We start from the raw sequence: 19,772 nt of genomic DNA on the forward strand, positions 1-19,772 counted from the left end.
GTGATCGACCACGTTGATGGGAACAAACTAATAATAATTTATCTAACTTACAGATTGTTACTCAGAGCGATAACTCTGCACGAGGAAGAACCGATAAATATATTAAAAGTGCTAAAGCGATTAAATCAATAAATATAGAGACTGGTGAGGAAATAATATTTCAGTCTATGACAGCTGCCGGAAAATATTTTTGCATTCACTCGGCTGTGGTACGACATGTTGCAGAAAAAATAATCAAATCATCGTTTCCTCATCGATTTGGGAGTTGGATTTCATTTTATTATGTTCCTCTGGTATTAGATAATGATAATTGAAATAATTTTGTTCCAGTGATTTAGAAGTATGATATGCGGTATATTATATATAATGAACTACGATAATATTAACAATATAATTGATGTTGCTGAAAAGCTAATAAATATCGGAATAAAAATATCTGATGAATTAACTCCTGAAAAAATTATCTCTGATTTTGAAACACTACAACAGAATAAATACGAAGGGAGATATATTCTACTGTCCGAATATAGGTTTATAAAGAAATTCAGTCAGCGATGTATCAATCACTAGCTGCCTTGGATGAAAAACAAATAAAAGAGTTTGTCGATTTATCTCGAGCAATTGAAAAAATAGATCAGAATTATCTCACGAGTACGAAGCAAAGAAGATAATTAATACTCGTGTGTGGCAACTAAGAAAAATATTAGCGACGAAAAGTAAAATTTTACTGAAATTATTATTTATTTACTGAATTTTTTTATTTTTACTGAAATTATTTTTTTAAACTGAAATATCTATTTTTTTTACTGAATTTTCAGGTAGACACCCCGTCGAATAAACAAAATCCAACAATTTTATGATTTTTACTACCAATTACCCTAGCAGAATTACAAAATCCAACAATTTTATGATTTTTACTACCAACCACCCCATCAGAATTACAAAATTCATCCATTTTTCAGTATTTTCAGTAATTTTTTGTTATCTAATATTATTATATAAAAATAAATTATTTTACAAGATCAGTTTTCATGATTTTGACCACTAACTACCCCATCGGAATTACAAAATCCAACAATTTTATGATTCTGACTACCAATTACCCCATCGGAATTACAAAATCCAACAATTTTATGTTTCTGACTACCAATTATCCCATCGGAATTGCAAAATCCAACAATTTTATGATTCTGACTACCAATTACCCCATCGGAATTACAAAATCCAACAATTTTATGATTCTGACTACCAATTACCCCATCGGAATTACAAAATCCAACAATTTTATGATTCTGACATGCATTTACCCCATCAGAATTAACAAAATTAATTAATTTTTTAATATTTTCAGTAAATTAAAAATTATTTTCAGATTATTGCTATTTCAGATTATTCTATTATTATATCAAAATAAATTATTTTCAGATTATTCTGTTATTTCAGATTATTTTGTTATTATATCAAAATAAATTATTCTGCAAAATCCAACAATTTTGTAATTTTTACTACCAACTACCCCAGCAGAATTACAAAATCAAACAATTTTATGATTTTTACTGCCAACTACCCCATCAGAATCAATACAATTAATTAATTTTTTAGTATTTTCAGTAAAAAAAAATTAATTAATTTCAGATTATTTTGTTATTATATGAAAATAAATTATTCTGCAAAATCCAACAATTTTAGGAATCTGACTACCAATTACCCAGTCGAAATTAACCAATCCAACAATTCTATGATTTTTACTACCAATTACCCAGTCGAAAAAAGAAAAAAAGACCACAAAAAATTTCAGTAAAAATATAAATATTTCAGTAAATGAATAATATTTTTTGCTTTTTTTTATTAAGATTTTACAAGTAAATTGATACTTAGTACCTCGTTTCTGAAATCCAATAAATTTCCTTCTTGATCTGTTAGTCTGAAATTCATCCTTGATAACAAACGATTATGGCATCGCATATAAACCGGATTAATTGGTTCCTGCACGATTAAATATCCAGGTGGTTCTTTTGGTGAAAATGAGTAAAGAATAAATCCTTGTTGAGCCTGACTTAATACTGCTTTGCTAGTGTTATAACTGCCCTCGATGATATCGCATGTACGATTAACTGCGACTACGGTTGTGATATTCACTATTTCCGATGAAATATGCCTACCACCGCGCCCGGATGGATTATTATTGTGTCTAAGGATAGCTGCTATGGGTAGTGATTTTCTCCACCCGGTTAATATTTCAGGAAATAACTCGTCAATGATATCATTGACGAATTTTCTTAATTCGGGTACTTTATATCCGGAAAATTTTTAATTTGGCAGCGACTCCTTGTCAGCGAATACGCGGTTAAAAATTGTTGTTTACTGACTGATCTTTCATCAAATATTACCTGAGTTAATCTCTGGTTAAAATATTCCATGTCGTATGCGAGCTGATTTAGTATTTCCGTGTGTTTGATAATCTCGCTACATGAACTTGATGTATTAAAAACACACTCCTGAAAATACTGTCGTAGTAGCTGTAGTTGTCTCTTATGCTCTTGAATAATTTCTTCGAAGAATCTAGTAATATCACTTAGTTCAAAAAATATACTTTTTCTTGTTGTTTTTACTGTCCTAACAACAAAAACCAATAATATATCGTCTTTTTTTTCTGAAGATAAAATTATTTTCTAATTTTGCAATTTTTATCTCAAGTAAATTTTGTTTGTAACTTGGATTAATATCATGATATGATTGCCTGTCCGTAGTATAATCAGAATTTTTAGGTTCTGGCGGTACTGGTTGTGTTGGTGGTTGAATTTCAGGCCATCCTAGAACAGTTCTTATCGTGGACTCATAAATATCTACAGCATAATTAGGTGATTCTATTTCGATGACAGAAGTTAATGTTGGTTCATGGGCAGATATTTTTATTTTAGGTTCTTCCCCGGTGATATTTTTTATTCTGCGTAATGACTCATCATTGATTTCTTCAACTTGATAACTACCATTTGGTAATCCAACGACGGTCCAGTCAAGAGTGCTGTCTGTTTTATTTTTATTTGCGAACACAAACGGATTATTTGATAGTGATTTACCAAATGATTTAGATCTAATATTTGGCCAGCTATAATATACTCGTAATTGTGCTAGCGCGATTTCGTCCTCGGGAATTGCAGTTGGAAAATTAATGCTAAATTCTGGTTTATTTGAACTCGCCGAAATCATCGTGGTCCTGTGCGGGATTGTGTTTGCTGAAGTAGTTCCGTCATTATTATTATTTGTATCTTTAATATCAGCTTGATTATAAATTTTAATCATCGATGAAAATTCGAAATCGGATATAACTCCATCACTGAGACTTGCCGATAACAACGAGGATAATTTCGAGTACGCGACCGTTGCTGTGTGTAATTTTATCATGCTTGCGGATAATTTTTCATTTGTACACGAACATATTTTTTTCGCAATTATATGAAGAACACCAGCAATCGTTGTTGTAGCTGAAATACAAATCGTGACAGCTACTGGTGCCATCATTGTCACCACGGATAATATTACGCCTATTCCGGCAACAGCGGCGGATACTGAATAAACAATTACATCAGCGATAACTAATCGTCGCCGATATTTTTTTATTTTTCTCGTGTACGTGTCAATGATATTTTTAATGATGCCTGCCACTCACGCGCTTGATTATATCTGTATTGAGATGCATCGTTGACTGAGATGTTCATTATTATCTTATTTAAGTAAATAATTGTGGTGTTTCTGCCACAAATTCCATACACCACCAATATTGTGCTGTAACTACTTCCTTGTCATCAGGTGGTCTTAGTGTAAACTCTTCTTCGGTTCCGCTATTTAATAAAACGGTTATAAAACCTAGAAATCTATTGGAGTAATGTCTCCAGGTGTAATTTGCTGTGGTTATTCTGAATCTTACATGACTCAATACAGATAACCTGTATACGCCCGTAACTGCTGCGGTGAATTTAAAAATATTATTTTCTTGTGACCATGTTCCGGATTCCGATGATATCATTGATACAATATTGCTGACCTGTGGTGAAATTATCAGCGGAATTTTAATAAGATCAGTTTTTTCGATAATTCCAGGAATTAGTATTTTAATATCAGTGAGTTTTGTACTCATTTCATCGGTTTTTCTAATATTTTCATCGATTTTTGCAGTAGTAGTTTCATCGGTTTTTCTAATACTTTCCTGGAAATTTGTAAAATCATTCACGTGAGTGTTATGCTCGGTCCGACTAATTATATCATTTAGTTTGGTATTACATGCTTTTAATTTTCCGTGTTGATCCTGAAAAGTAACAACCTCATCCGGATCTATTCCGGATAGTGCTAAGATATTATTAACCTCGTCCTTCGTTGCGTAAATCCACGTCAACGATTTTTTTTTAACGTTCGCGATAAGAGGGATCGTCCGTAAATATCAACCATTATTTATTAGTGATTGATTTAATTTATCAGCGGTGTCTTCGTGAACGACTTTATGATATGGTTTAGTTGATTTTGATATTGCACCAAGAACATTAATTGCTTCACTGCCACATATTGGTGGATCAGTTAGTGTTTGTGTTGGTAACGTCGAATACCAAATTGGAGTATTTAATTGTTGTGTATAATTTAGAAACTCACGTCGTGGAGCTGGTCCATACGAGTCAAAGTAAATAATTTCACGTGGATTTATCGCGTAGGCAACCCAGTGAGTCCCTGGACCAGATTTTTTTTGAGATTTATAATTCCTGTTTCATCATGATTCGGTTGTTCCGGTAACTGATCTCGCATAAAAACACCTCAAAAGAATTTTATTTTTAGTTTTTTAGCTGCATCAATTAAATCAAAATTCGACATCGGTGTGAGTTTCGTTACTGTGGAAAACGTTTTGGGTACCACGATGGCGGGGTTCCTGGTAGTCTCTGGCCGCGTCCGTACCACGATGGCGGGGTTCCTGGTAGTCTTAATCCGCGTCTTTTTTTATATTTTCCTCCTGTTATTTTTTTCTACTGCTTTACTACCGGCGTATCCAGCAGCGCCTAATGCATCCGCTTTTCCTATAACCGGAGAAACAGCTGCTATTTTTGCAATTAATGCTGGTAATAAACCAAGAGGAGGGAAGAAACCACCTATTTTAATCATATCCTTGATAGCGCTTGGAGAAAGATCACTTTGAATTCCTGTATTTGCTGATTTCGCCTTATTAAAATGTTTTAGTTGGGTACTGGTTAATGATAATTTATTTGGACCACCGGAAACTTGATTATGTTTTAATGTTATTTTTGCTCCACAGATTTTTGTTGTTTTTGATTGAAGTTTTTTTTTTACCTGACCCGGAGTCAGAGTAACACTAACGTAACTGTATGGCATTTTATAATAAAAACGATTGATTTAAATTAATCTCACATTTTTTTCCACTGGAGCTTCAATCACTCTCATTCGTCCACCAATAACTTCGAGAAGCATAGTTCTATCGCTAAGTATAACAGCAATTGTTCTAAATTCAGCAGGACCCGGATTAGCTATTTTAGCTCGGAAATGTATGTCAACAACGGACTGTTTTACTAAATCAATATGTTCTAGTGAAAAATAATAAATCGGATACAAATTTGTAAAATCTAACTGTGATATGTGTAAACCAGTATCTGGGTTTTGATCTTGTCCCATGTCACTCATTAAACGATAATAAACACGTGCCACTGAATTATCTCTAAAATCTAATGATACCATCTCAGATGGTTCCTGATGCCCGTTTTATTCTCAGTGGCACCAATTTGATCAAATACCATTGGATTTCTTTCTTGATCGTTTAATCGATCAGCCAACTGAAGAGCAATGAATATATGTCTTGGTGCAGAAACACCTTGCTGTGATGATATGTGCCAGGAAAAATATGATTTACTCTACTAGTGATACTATCAGTAATTGTTGTTAACCATATTATTGATTTACCGCCCTGATCCATAAAAGAAAGTAGCTTCTGCTCATCAACAAGTGATGGGGTCATTACCGGCATCCACAGTGTGAGTTTAGATAATACTATTTTACCAGCATCACCAACAGGTCTCCAAATAGCATCGTTACTATCACCTTTTCGATAAAGAACAACTGTGTGTTTAGCTCCAAAAATAACTTTTCTGACATTTCTACAAAATCCAAAGATGTGAGATAATGGAATTGCACATGAAAATCTTTTACGATCACCTTTTAACATCATTTTACGCGTAGCAAATCCTAAATTATAATTAGGATTAACACCCATAACTACTGGTGCCGTATTAACATCAGCGGTATCATCTGCATTTCTTGATACTCCTATATCATATGGTCTGTGATAAGCGTGATCAGAATTATTCTTGGCAAACATCATACTTGGACCAGCTGATCTAGTATAATCATCTGAGTATCTCGCTAGGCCTATAATCGTTGTAGCAGTATCAACATTATCATGAATTGACTCAATTTCTTTTCCATCAATCATGTATATTGCACTTTTAAGTAATGCCATAATACCGTTATTAACAAAACCAACTCTAAAATTGGCATCGTATACTGTATCATCTGTTCTTATAATTTCGCCTACAAATTCAATAAATGCTTCACAGGGTAGAAAATATCTGCTTGTATCATGAACCCGTAGATCAATTCGTCCCTCATTATTTGGTATCACCGCATCATATGAATAATATTGATAATCCCGTATTGATTCATCTTTATGCACCGGTTCATCCATGTTAAAAGCCGAGTCGGACGTTCGTTTAAACATTTTATTATAAATTTGTTATCTTCTAAAACGAAGACCACTTCCCGATATCAGACTCGTATTTATTTGTTCGGTTCCTTGATTTATCAGTTCTGCTTGTTTTTGATTTGCTGCATCATTTATCACTATACTAAGATCACTAGGCATCACCGAGGTTCTGGGCAATTTGACCGGTTGTTTTTTACGTATCAGTGTTTCTATTCTGTCCTTGACGGCATGAAACGCTTTATCAGCAACATCACCAATAGCAGCAGTGGCTTTATCACGAATAAAATCCATCGCCTTCATTGATAATTGTTTTGCGATAGGTCCTGTTTTAGGAGCTATCCTCGTGATAAAACTTTTACATCATCACCGAATCCACTTCCGTAAGAAATTTCATATACTAGGTAACCGCGAGTTTATTACCCGAATAGGTATAGGCTTGCGATGGTTTTTATGTACTATCATTTTATTTAATTATTTATTTATTTAACAACTGGAAGATCTCGTAAAATCCCTTTTATTTTTTTAGTTCGCAATGCAGTTTTTTCAGCCTGCACCGCGGCTTGTTTTAATACTGGAAGAATTGACTTTTTCTTTCCTCAGGATCTTTAATATCTCCCAATATAACTATTTCAGTAGTCGTTGTAATGGGTTTGATCAATAATTCAGATGATTCTACCAAATCCTCCAGTGCTTCCCATCGTGCTTGTATTTTTTGCCTAACAGAATCTCTTACGGGAAGATATTTCTTTATTGATTCTAGTCGCTCTCGTGCTAATCTAACCGAATGTGCTTCTCCAACATTCATTATTATGGATATATTAATAATTTTAATTTATAACGATAAATTTACACGATCCTCGAACAAGATACTGAATCGGACTTGATAAAATATTTGGCTGAAGCAACAAGCGCGTTTTCTCGACGTAGTAAATGATTTACCTGCGACCTAGAAATCACAACGAGGCTTTTGCTTTTGATGTAAAGGCTTCGTGGTAATTTTTTCCAGAAAGTTTTATTTTGACGATTAGACAAATTATATTTTTAAGCAAATGAATTAGAGGATGTTTCAACACTCTGCTGAGCTTTTTGATAATTTTTCCCAGGAAGCCTTATTTTAATGATTTGACAAATTATATTTTAAGTAAATCAATTAGAGTCTGTTCCGCCTGACTGCCGCTACCTTTTCAATTAAGTCGTAAAATGTGATGGATCTTAACCTAATCATCTTAAGGAGTTTTAATTTCTTTGAAAAATGTTAGTTTTTGGTTTTATTGTTGTTGTTGTAGGGTTTAACGCCATTTTGCAGCACACAATATGCTATACATGGCGGAGGAAGAACCTGGGAAAACCCCGGAAAGATCCACCGACCCACGAGAAGCTACTGGCACGCTTTCTCACATACCCACATAGGCTGAATCCGAGACTCGAACCCACGAAGACATAGGTGACATGGCAGTGATCCGTAACGGAGAGCGCTTTAGACCACTCGGCTACTCGGGGTCCCGTTTTGGTTTTATTAACAAAGACTAATTCAAGATGAAAACGTTTTTCTTATGAGATTGGATTCTAATACTTTTCATTTTGTTGTTTAGTTTTTAAAACTCTAATATTAAATGGTCACATTGCATAGTATGCATGTAGATTTCAAGTTGTTCATATACCAAAATCATTGTGTAGTTTTGAATTTGCTGACAATAATAACATTTGTTTTCCTTATTTAAATGCTATGTTAATCAATATATATTCTACTTGAGACACTGGTGCCTTGATTTTCAACTAATCATTCTGATTCGTTAAAATTAGAAGTTTGAAAGGAAAACAACTAATTTCAATATTTCATTCTATACTACCATAATGCAGTTCAGCAAAGGAAAGTTAACATTTATATTTTGTAAATTGAAATGACTTAACAAGCAAATTTATACGACTTTTAAGTATATACAGATATATTACCATATTAACAAAGATTACGGTTTATTACATCTGTCTGATTCAGATGTTATTGGAAGCAAGAAATAAAATATTTGTAATGTGAAAAATGGACGTTACTTAAGCAAAACGTTTCTTTAATTCCACTCATTATTGGTCATACGTTAGCCTTGATAAAAAGAATTTCATCCTTGAAAGAAAAGAAAAAACAACAACCTGGAAAAGACACTGAATTCATTTTTTGAAAATGCGCGTGAACCATGAACAAGATATACACATTTATTAGTAAAGTATGTTCTAATGTTATAATTGACTTTTTTCAGCAAATAAAACAACTAAATTTAGTAGACTCAGTATTAACTTTTTTATTCTTCTTAATTAAAGCATGGTATGTTTTGCAATCATTTCTATTTTATTTTAGTGTCTTTGAGCCAATCATTTAAACCAGGTGTGTATACCCCAAAAGCGTTCCTCGCTCAGAAAGTAGCGAAATTCTTATTTTAAGATTCGTTTTAAAGTTGGATGAATTTTTGTAAATGAATATTCAATTCTTTCACGGAACATGATTCCAAAGAGGTAATTCGAGTGAATGGTAAATAAAAATGTACCTTTGCCTCTACCACTGTTCACAGATTAATGCAGAAATGTGACGTACAGTCACATATATAGTATTTTTCAAAAAGTACCGCAAATTTAGTTGAGCGTTACAATCTTGAATAGAAAAATATATAATGGGTAAAACAGATTATTCCATGGACGGGAATACCAGCCTGAAATCCAGGTTTATGTGTGGTACGGAATATTTGGAAGTTACTTACCTGATCACTTTTATAGTATGATAGACAGCGTTCGGTTTTAGAAAGTGTAATCTGAGGTATATTTGTAACGCGGTTAAAACAAATTCTATCAGGGTATTGCATTTGTTTTTAACATTAAGCTCACATGAGCTATCTTTTAGGAGCACAAGCTATTACACCATACTGGAAAGTGTTCAAACTTATGAAATGCAAATCGACTGCATTAATAAAAAGGTCCTGTTAAGGCTGGCAGGTCTGCTATAGAGGAAGAAATATTATATCACATTCTTCATATTTTATTCCGCAAAATCCTCGCAGAAAATTAAATAGAAAGTCGCTCGAACTTTTTCGCCTTTCCGACCAAAGAGGCCAGGACAACAACGAAGGTTTATAAATTATAGAATCATTAATAAATTCTGATGAATATGAGTCCAAGCTGATAGGTGATATATACGTTCATGCACTAATATTCCAATGGCTTTATCACTCGAAATTAGTCATATCTGCACTGATATTTCGATTTTGCATTCTTACATATATTTAATTTTCATTGTTTGTTAGTGAGCTTTTTATGTATTTTATATTTCATTATTTGCTATGGATATCTGTATGTTGGACATGGCCTTGTCCAAAATCAAGGTGATTTTAACTTAATCAGAATCATAAATATTTTTATTTTTGTAAACAAGTAATGCGTAGCAAAAGGTTTGCCATGAGTGGTTTAGCTATTTGGATTATTATCTTGGTCTGAGTAAAGGGCATTGTGTTTGCCACAATTTATATCCTAATTATAACTATGATTTTATTCTGTAAACGCTACGAGGGTTCTAGAAGGCTATTTTCCATTAGGTAATAGTTTGTTTATTGAAAATCTAATTGTGACCCAAAGTCAAGTAGAGAACTATCTTGTTTTTCTAGAAAATATTCATTCGTTCCTTATGATCTGAGCTGAATCATTTGTATTATTGTTGTGCGCAGTAGTTCATTTGGCCTGGAATGTTATGTATTTAGATCATATATTCACTGGAAATAAAGGGTGCTCATAAAAAATAACACAATAAAGACTTGAATTTTAAATAAGGATATAGTCTTGGATTGTTTTCATCTGATCGAACAAAAGACTGTTGGCGCATTCCCATTAAACGGGCCACCACAGGCACATCAACACTTCCAGTGTTCGATTTAAATTGGATTTCCACTAAAGTGTATTCAGAACTTTAATCAGTAGGACTTTTCTTTAATTCTATGATTATTCGGAATTTAATATCGTGGATTCCTTTTTATTACATTTTCACATTGTATTCTAGGAAAATAGGTTATTTGTTGAAGTTTACAAAGCTTGATGCTTCTCATTATCTATTATTACTTGTTTTAAGATCATAGAGTCAGAACAGTATCGGTATCGGTATTTAAATGTACAAACTGTACCAAATGGTACCAAGATTTTCTGTGACATTGTGTGTACGATATATAGAGCTGGAATTCTTTTTTGCTTTAAATTAATGCATCATTTGTGTGTTTGCTTGTTTTATTGTTTGCGTGTGTGTATATGTGTGTGTGTGTGTGTGTACAATCAGGTTATAAAATTACTTTTCCCTGTAAGACTCCTCTGTAGACCTCATTCAGATGTTTATTTCTGTGAATTTATTGACTTTCTGGTTCCGGTAGACTGGTGTTGCACACATCACTATGTACGGATGTTATGACGCATTGTAAGTCCAGATGTTTGTAGCACATTCATGGTATAATACTTCATATTGATCATACTAATTCAAAAAAGTTACGTTTATGACAAATTTAGAAATGTGTCTTGACTGTCGTATACATATACCCATTATATTAATTGTAACCCTGATTCTCGTATACAAGACCAAAAGAATAAAAGTGTGACACATACATACCCAGAAAAAGGAAATAAACGCAGTGGGGTCATTATAAAAGGAAGGTTTATAAACAAATTACCAGTGATTGTATTTAAAACATTTGAAAACATTTCATTTGAGTTGAAATTTTGAGATTTTGTATGTATATTTTAGTTGCATTATTTGTTAGTTTTTTATATTTATTATATACTATGGATAATTATATTTTGGATCCGACCTTGTCCAAAATCAAGTTCATTTTCTACCTGACCGGAATAATTGATTTTGTTTTGTAAGCAACATGTTTTTCTCAATCATATTCCAGAACATTGAAAATTATCATGAAACGCCGTGTCTACCTGTCGTTCACCACGTTTTATATTATAATTTTAGTAACAGACCGTTCAATTATAACTAAAAGTTTATCCTTTAAAGATTTGGAACCTTCCAGAATGAAATTTTCCATTAGGTAATAGTCGTTTTAGAAAATGCTAATTGTGACCTGAGGTCAAATAGAGGACTATATAAGCTTGTTTATCCAAAAATTATTAATTCGTGCTGTAAGATCTGAGCAGAATCAGTTGTGTTTTTATTGTGTCCAGTATTTCATGTGGGCTGGAATTTAATTTGTCAAATTATTTAATTCAGTTATAATTTTCTGGAAATACAAAGTGCTCAACAATAACATTCTTGGAAATAGAGACATAGATTTATAGTGAATTTTAGATTAGGATTCTTGGATTTCATTATTGCGATTCAACAAGGACTGTTCTAACATCACTATGATACAGTCCGTCATAAGCACATCAACACTTCAATCGTTGGATTTAATTTGGAGTTCAACTAAAGTTTATTCATAACCTTAATTATTACGATTTGTGTTAGAAATTCTGGGATTATTTGTGATTTAGTTTGCGATATCCTAAGTTCATTTTACACTTTTACTTTGTGTTCAAGGACAATAAATTATTTTTGAATTTAACAAAACATGTTAGCTTTTTGCTCTTTTCTATTACTTAACTTAAGACCATATAGTCTTAATAATATATCATACGAATACTACGATGTCGATTAAAAGTATAATAAAAATACTCCTAAAATAAATCCGTAGTGTGCTTTTTATGAAGCAATTACAATTAGTAACGTTTATTATAACGCATATGTTTTTACACTTAGTCGTTATTTTCAATTTCAGTAAGAAAATAAAAATGACAGAAATGTTACCCTATCGACCGGGAATGACCCTGGGTAGAACTTATAACCTAAGGAACAATGCAATTGGACGTGACATTTTTCCGGAGGAGTGTACAGACAATCCACACACTGAGGAATGTCCTTCAACAAATATCAAATATCATGTAATTAAGAGCTGTTCTGATGTGAAAAATGTGCTTAATGTTTCGGGAGACATATCGTTGAAAGTTAAAGCTGGGATTCTGAAAATCCAAGGAATGGGGTCATATCTCACGGAAAACAGGTCGGAGGAGAATGCTGTAGAGATTCTGGCCGTAGCTCATGTAGAAAGGGTGAGTGTTCATTTAGGACATGGTTAATATCCTGGGATTCACCAGACAATTGTCATTTACTTGTCTTGGAGTTTTGCTTTCCATGCTTTGTATGCCCAATTTTATTGAGGTTGTATATAAATGATCAGAGTTATGAAGGAAATGTACCAAAGGCGTAATTATCACCCCATACATTGAAGAACAAGTTGCATTAGTGTACGCAGATGATATTGCAAACTGTTTCGATAAAGTTATATTGCCACAACAACAAATGTATATTATAGCAAGCGTTTGTGATATAATTGGCCAGGAGGTAAACATAAACTAGACAAAAATAGTGGTATTGAGGAATGGGAGATATGTGAAGAGAACGGAAACATTATATTTGAATGAAGAACGAATAGAAGTAGTGCCTTAGTAAAAATATATGGGATTAATGTTTACACCAAAGTTGAGATGGTTTATGGCTAACAAAATGCTAGCTACACAAGCCAAAACGTCTGTGACACGAACATTTTATTTTCAAAAGCAGTTTGGGCAGTTCCATATCAGAGATATATTTAAAACATTTGACTCGGTGATTAAAATCAAGATTGTGTTATGGACCTGAAATATGGGCATTTGAATACTCGACGAATATAGAGGAAGTGCAGTTTCAGTGTTATTAGAGATAGCTCTCTGTTTCAAATACTGTACATAATTGGATGTCTATAGACGAATGCGGTAGATTTCCTTTCTTTATCTCATATATGGTAAGATGTATACAATATTGGATTAAAATTATCGAATGCCAGATATCCCCATCAATATTATATTACGTTGAAAAAGTTAGACGAAGATCTTAGAGTCACGTGGGCAACAAAGAATAAAGATGTTCTGTCAATATGGCTTTGGATATGTATAAATAACGTGTTGGCGATGCATACTTTGAATCTCACGTAGAATTAGAGACAAGGCATTTCAAAACTAGTCAGAACGTATTACTAATTCCCCAAATGCTACTACTATAGACTGTATACATCTCTACCACACTATGAGAACTACCTCTCCTGCGATATACCTTTTAATGTAAAAAAAACATTTAGTGCTGCTATGGAGTTCAAGCTATAAACTAATGATTCAAACAGGAAGAAGGGAAAATCTTGATAGAGCATTCAGATTTTGTGAACTGTGCAGGAGATGAAATATTTATATAACAGAGGATGAATTTCATTTTGTTGGAGTTTGCCCAGAATATGACATTATTAGAAGACAATATCTAAGAAATGTATATTATGTACAAACAAGCGTTGAAAAAGTTGTCTCGCTTATGGCTAGCAGTGATGCAGTGACGCTATATAATTTATCACACTACATGTACAGATAATGGCCAGGAATGAGGTTCTTTCATCTACTACCGAATCAAATCACGAAAAAATGTTATTAGTTTGGAGATAAATGTAGAAATCCAGAATTTATATCTAATAAAAATTAAGGAAAATGCGGTGTTCCAGTTGTGTATATCATAATTATTATTATATAGTATGGACAGGAGGCCTCTATTATTGAATTTAAGTGATTTGACTATCATTTAACCTGATTAAGTAGCGGGAGATGAATAAACAGTTAAATTACATTTGTTTCACAATAGCAGACAATAGAGATCCCAAGAGACAAATTGTCTTAAATTAATTTACACATTGACCATGTGTTACGTCATAGGATACTCATTTGCCATCTCGCTTTTTCCCTCCAATTCTGGAGATAAGCCAATACATTTTGAATACAAAAGACTAATTATAACTTTAAAGTTCACTGGTATTGTTCAAAGGTTTGTTTAAGCATGCCTTTATTATTCTACTGCTTCAGTTGAATAATTTCTTGTTGACAGGTCTGTAAAACACTGAGGAACCCACAACCAGTTAAGAACTGGAACAAGAAAACGGAGTGCACCCATTACATTCGCTCAGTCATTTATGGAGGAGACTTGGTCATCAGTATACGCATCATCGCATCTGACTCTAAACAAAAAGAAGAAATAGAAGCAAACGTTAGAGCGGGGCTTCAAGTCAACGGTATCCTCAATGTTGAAGGCAAGGCAAATTTTAGAAAACTGGAGCAGGAACTTAAGATGAGTGCTCAAATAAAATTCAGCTATTATGGCACCACTCAATGCATAGAATTGCCAAAAGATGTCGACAGCATGCTGAAAGCTTTGGATGATTTCCAAACTCAAGTCGAAAAGATAAGCGAAGGAAAGGGGGCGCCTCTCATGTGCGAATTAGTTCCACTGTCCGATCTTGATCCAGATGTTCCTGAATTTGTGCGTCAGAAAGGTCTTGAGACTTATCTTACAGAATTTGAAGAAATGTATGACGACACCTTGCAGGCAAAATGCATGCTGAAGAAGAACCTAGAATATACTTTAGAGCACATGACTAAGGAGCAGCTTGCAAAGGGTGATAGAATTGAAAAAAGGATTCAAACTGTGATGTTACGTTTCACTCAAGTTATTTCAACATTAGATGTCACGACTACTGGAGATCAGATTCAGCACACTCTTGATTACTACATGCAACATAAAATATTTGGAGGCTTCAGGAATGAGGTACAAATGTTCTTCAAAGACGTTCAGCCACATATATCGGTAAGCATATGTTTCTTATGGTTGGACTTCAAAAATATTTTGCATTTAAAATGTGGCATTGACGAGATCATTGCTATAATAAGATATAACGTCTGTTGATTGATGCGGAAGACAAACATATCGACTTTACTTTTACAAAATAAAAAGTAAGCGGTAAAGTATTTCATTTACACATATTGCAAGCTGATTTAATTAATTTTCTCTTTTCAGACACGTGCTTATGGAACGCCTGTCAAAGACCTCCCACTCGGTCAGCCTCTAAGCATTATCCTAGTAGGAATGACTGGTAACGGAAAAAGCGAAACTGCAAACAGTATCTTCGGTGAACAAAGATTCCATTCGCATATGGGAAGTGAATCTATATCGACCAGCTGTCAAATGGAAATTGGTGTCATAGGCGGAAGAGAAGTTTGTTTGGTGGACACACCGGGATCAATATACCTCGGTTCCATTGAGGAGACATATAAAACATTTGATACTGCTATAGAATACCGACCTCAGGGATTCCATGCTTTTCTTTTTGTTTTTAGAATAGATGTCAGGATTAGAGCGGGGGACAGATTGGCGTTTAGGAGGCTAAAGAGGACGTTAGGAAATGATATCCTGGTAAAGTATGGTGTAGTTATTTTCACACACGGGGACAATTTTAAGAGAAACATGAAGAAACACAATCGGAAGACATCTTTTTCGGAGCACATCCGCTCACAGGGAGGAGACATAGAAAGTATTTTGAAGGAATGCAATTACCGCAGCGTTATTATCGACAATTTTGAAGACGATCCTGGAATTCTTAGAGATCAGGTCATTAAAATAATAACATTGACAGACGAACTTGTTGCAAACAATAATGGTAGAACGTATAAATGGAAGAGACGGACTTAGAAGAGGAAGAAAAGAGATTAGACAAGGAAAAGGTTGAATTCGAAAGATAAAAGCAGGAAGAAGTAACATCTATAAAGAAAGAGGACGAAGTACAAATACAAGCAGTTTAAAGAATATATAAATATCAATGCATATTTAATATAACCATGCGTCAACATGTGTTTGTAGAAATTGGGAAACTAAATGCAGTATTAGCAATTGACAAACATATCTGCTTCCGGTCTAATGCATTGGTAACGCTTGATGATGACGATTAATTACCATCGCCAATCTCCGCATTGAGCAACAGGCTTTGACATAATCATCCCTGGGACACTAAAGTATAGCTAAGTTTACATCTTTGCTCATTTGATCTCAAATCTCATAGAGATATATGAACTTGAACTCTTGCAGAACAATCTTTGAAGCTTACATCTGAACACCATTTCGGTATTGTCAGACATGGCCATTTGAGAACGACTGCCACCAGATGTCGATTGGAGACCGTATACTTGTTCTCAATGCCAATGCTTCTCCTCTCGTAGGTAAGACATCGTAGGTAAGACCGTCACAGAGATTGCGGAATCTGCTGAATACGGTGTCTGTGCACTAAACACAGTGTCGGAAAGCATTATCGTCAACAAAGTCCCTCCGTTATAATACGTCGACACAGTCCCTCTTGTGTATTCGCATACCATGTTTTGACCATGAAGCAACTATACCGATTATCACCGTCAGCTACAGGCTGAATCAATCCTGAAAGAAAAGAAGGAACGCTACCTTGAGTCCAATGGCAGCCTAAGCTTAATGAAAACACGATTTTTAACTTATGTAAATGATTCTGTTTATACATAGCGTCAGAAACGTGCATAGTGCAGTGATACTATGGATCTATCGTTCTCTTTGCTTCGCAACTACATTGTTTTGTCTGATTTCCTATATGATTTAAGACTCATGACACAGAGCGTTTAGGTAAACACATAATTTTAGTTACAATATAGGGTTATGTTGAACAACTGGTCCATTGCAGAATAGGTGATCCATATTTGTGCTGTAATTCATGAAAAACAGTGTCATTGCCTTATTCTAGGCTACAGCTTAATTTACCAACAATGGAATGACCATGTTATGTATATGATTTCGTTTATAGCAAATGATTCAAAGCGCTTGTTATATAAACCCTTTCGATAAACACAGAGAACGGTAGCCGTAAATTGTAGGTATCTAGAAGTGCTGAATTATATATGTGTGTGTGGTTTATGAATAATGTTCATGCTTTTTATACGACGGAGATTAAATATTTTTGCTCAGTCTGATTCGCTAACTCGCAATATATTTTTTGTTAATTTTCTTATATCTGGAGACACTGAATAAAGTGTACACACGTATGATCATTATTTAATGTATGTTCAGTTTATTTCTTCTTTATATTGACTCAGCATAACAGAAAGACATCTTCTTGTGGGACATGTTTTCAGTATTCGATTAAATCCAATAACTCTTTTAATTTTTAAATTCAATAAATCTTTTAATTTTCAAATTTAATAAATCTTTTAATTTTTAAATTCTCTCTTAAGTTCAATGAAAGCGGTGTCAATAAAAATTAATAGCACATGCTTGACGTGTCCGATGAACTGACAGTTGTTTTATTTAATAAATTGTACGTAAACCACATCATTGTAAACAACTAAAATTGACGTCAAATCAATGTAATGCAGTTTGTTTGATACTAGTGAATTGTTACAACTCTGTGGTCTAGTACAAAGTAACATAAACTATCAAGTTTAATAAAATTCAACAAATAAATTATTTTCCTAGCAAAGTGAAAATAGTCCTAGAAGTTCTATCACAAGACGTGAACGAATATGTTGGTGTAACATTAAACTGTTTGAAACATGCACGCACGACGTGTAAATGTTGACAGAAAAATGACGGATGAGGACTTCAGCATTTAGTTACCTATTTCAAAGCAAGTTAGAAAAGAAAATTCTGTTTTCATATATTGGTTTATCTTGTACTAGCTAGTTACGTTTTATTCTGGCTCTATTTCCATTCCAAAATATTAAAATAATATTTTCTGATCTTTTTCTTTTCATCCAGCACACAACAAATCAATTTAAAACTGTACTGAGATAGTGCAGTATAAATATAGGAAGACTGTAGACTTAAATAATTGATTTATCTTCAGTATTCCAGATCAAGGAAGAAAGACTTTGGAAGTTCACTAAGAATTGTACATACTTTATTAAATTGTAAATGTAAATAGAATAATAACTAAAGGGCTTGGAGATTTATTTTAAAGCATTGTAAAGGTGTCCAGATTTATTTTAAAAGCAATGTAAATGAGTAAGGCAACAGCTTATGTTGTTTTAATTTTTCATTGACACTTAAGCGTACTTGAAATATAATTGTATAAGTGAAATGCTAACGTCATACCCCGCCAAATGTAGGACAGACGTGGCACAATTGAAACAGAAGATAAAAATTTGTAAGAAGTTTACTGCAGAATAAAGACCCCTTGAACGTATTTAACGGAAGTAAAGTGGTACATTACTCTGAAATGTTCGTAACAAATTTGGAAATGGAATGAGCACAAAAGGACTTATGACAGGAGTAAACACTATCATGGGTCTCAGTGCAAGAGTTTTGGTTTGAGTGGTACGAACAATATGCTGCTCTTTACAGCTAGCAGTTTAGCTGTGATAATCACAAACGGACCAAAATTCACATGCAGGAATAATGCATCGAGGAGAAACGACAGGTTTTGCCGTTTACGAAACCTCAACAACTGAGAAGAGCATGCCATCCCTCAGGAAAAGGTGTTTCAAAGTCCAGCGAACTGTACGGCGTTGTGCAAATAATTTCTGGTTTCAACTCTGCTCGCGAATGCAGACTTCTACTGATATCGGATACATAAACGGCATGTATGATGGCATCAAAGTGGCTATTGGACTCCCACAAAACTCTACTGCCCGCTGACGAGTGACACCGGATCATATCACTCCGTATAAAGCAGACGGGACAGTGGGTGGAGCATTATTAAGAGATCTATTCAAGAGAAAACAAGGGTAGCCAAGATGTCCAAACTGCTGTGGAGTGCTTAATAGTGATCCTAGATTAGAAGATCTCAGTTAATTCAGGACATACTAGTTCCTGTGATGGCATACCAGTTGAAGATGTCAAATGTGCAAAGGAAACCCTTTTCCTAAATATGCACGAATGCTGGAAACAAGGCTCAGTATCATAATACATGAATGAGGCCTTCATTTGTACCCCTTGTAAATATAAGGTTAACAGGAGCGACTACAACAAATATCGTGGCATTTACATTCTGAACGTCGTTGGGAAGGAAGCTCCTTGCTAAGGTTGTATGGAAGAGACTCCAAGTTCTTACTGAAAGAGTCTACCCAGCATCACATTACGGGTTTAGAACCAAGA

At 33.9% G+C, this 19,772-nt stretch overlaps 1 protein-coding gene across 1 annotated transcript in view; it reads left to right on the forward strand.

Annotated features, from left to right (window-relative positions):
* LOC149774876 (uncharacterized) overlaps positions 1 to 17,723 on the forward strand; it is a 138,068-nt gene extending 120,345 nt beyond the window's left edge. Inside the window, exons 2-4 of the mRNA XM_089944706.1 lie at positions 12,538 to 12,868; positions 14,718 to 15,473; positions 15,684 to 17,723. Of these exons, the coding sequence (XP_089800832.1) occupies positions 12,551 to 12,868; positions 14,718 to 15,473; positions 15,684 to 16,355 (1,746 nt within the window). The 5' untranslated portion in view covers positions 12,538 to 12,550 and the 3' untranslated portion in view covers positions 16,356 to 17,723. The remainder of the gene's footprint in view (positions 1 to 12,537; positions 12,869 to 14,717; positions 15,474 to 15,683) is intronic.
* The last annotated feature ends 2,049 nt before the right edge of the window (positions 17,724 to 19,772 follow it).

This window comes from Sinohyriopsis cumingii, unplaced genomic scaffold (assembly GCF_028554795.1).
Source record: "Sinohyriopsis cumingii isolate HCF-2022 unplaced genomic scaffold, ASM2855479v2 utg000127l, whole genome shotgun sequence".
Lineage (NCBI taxonomy): Eukaryota > Metazoa > Mollusca > Bivalvia > Unionida > Unionidae > Sinohyriopsis > Sinohyriopsis cumingii.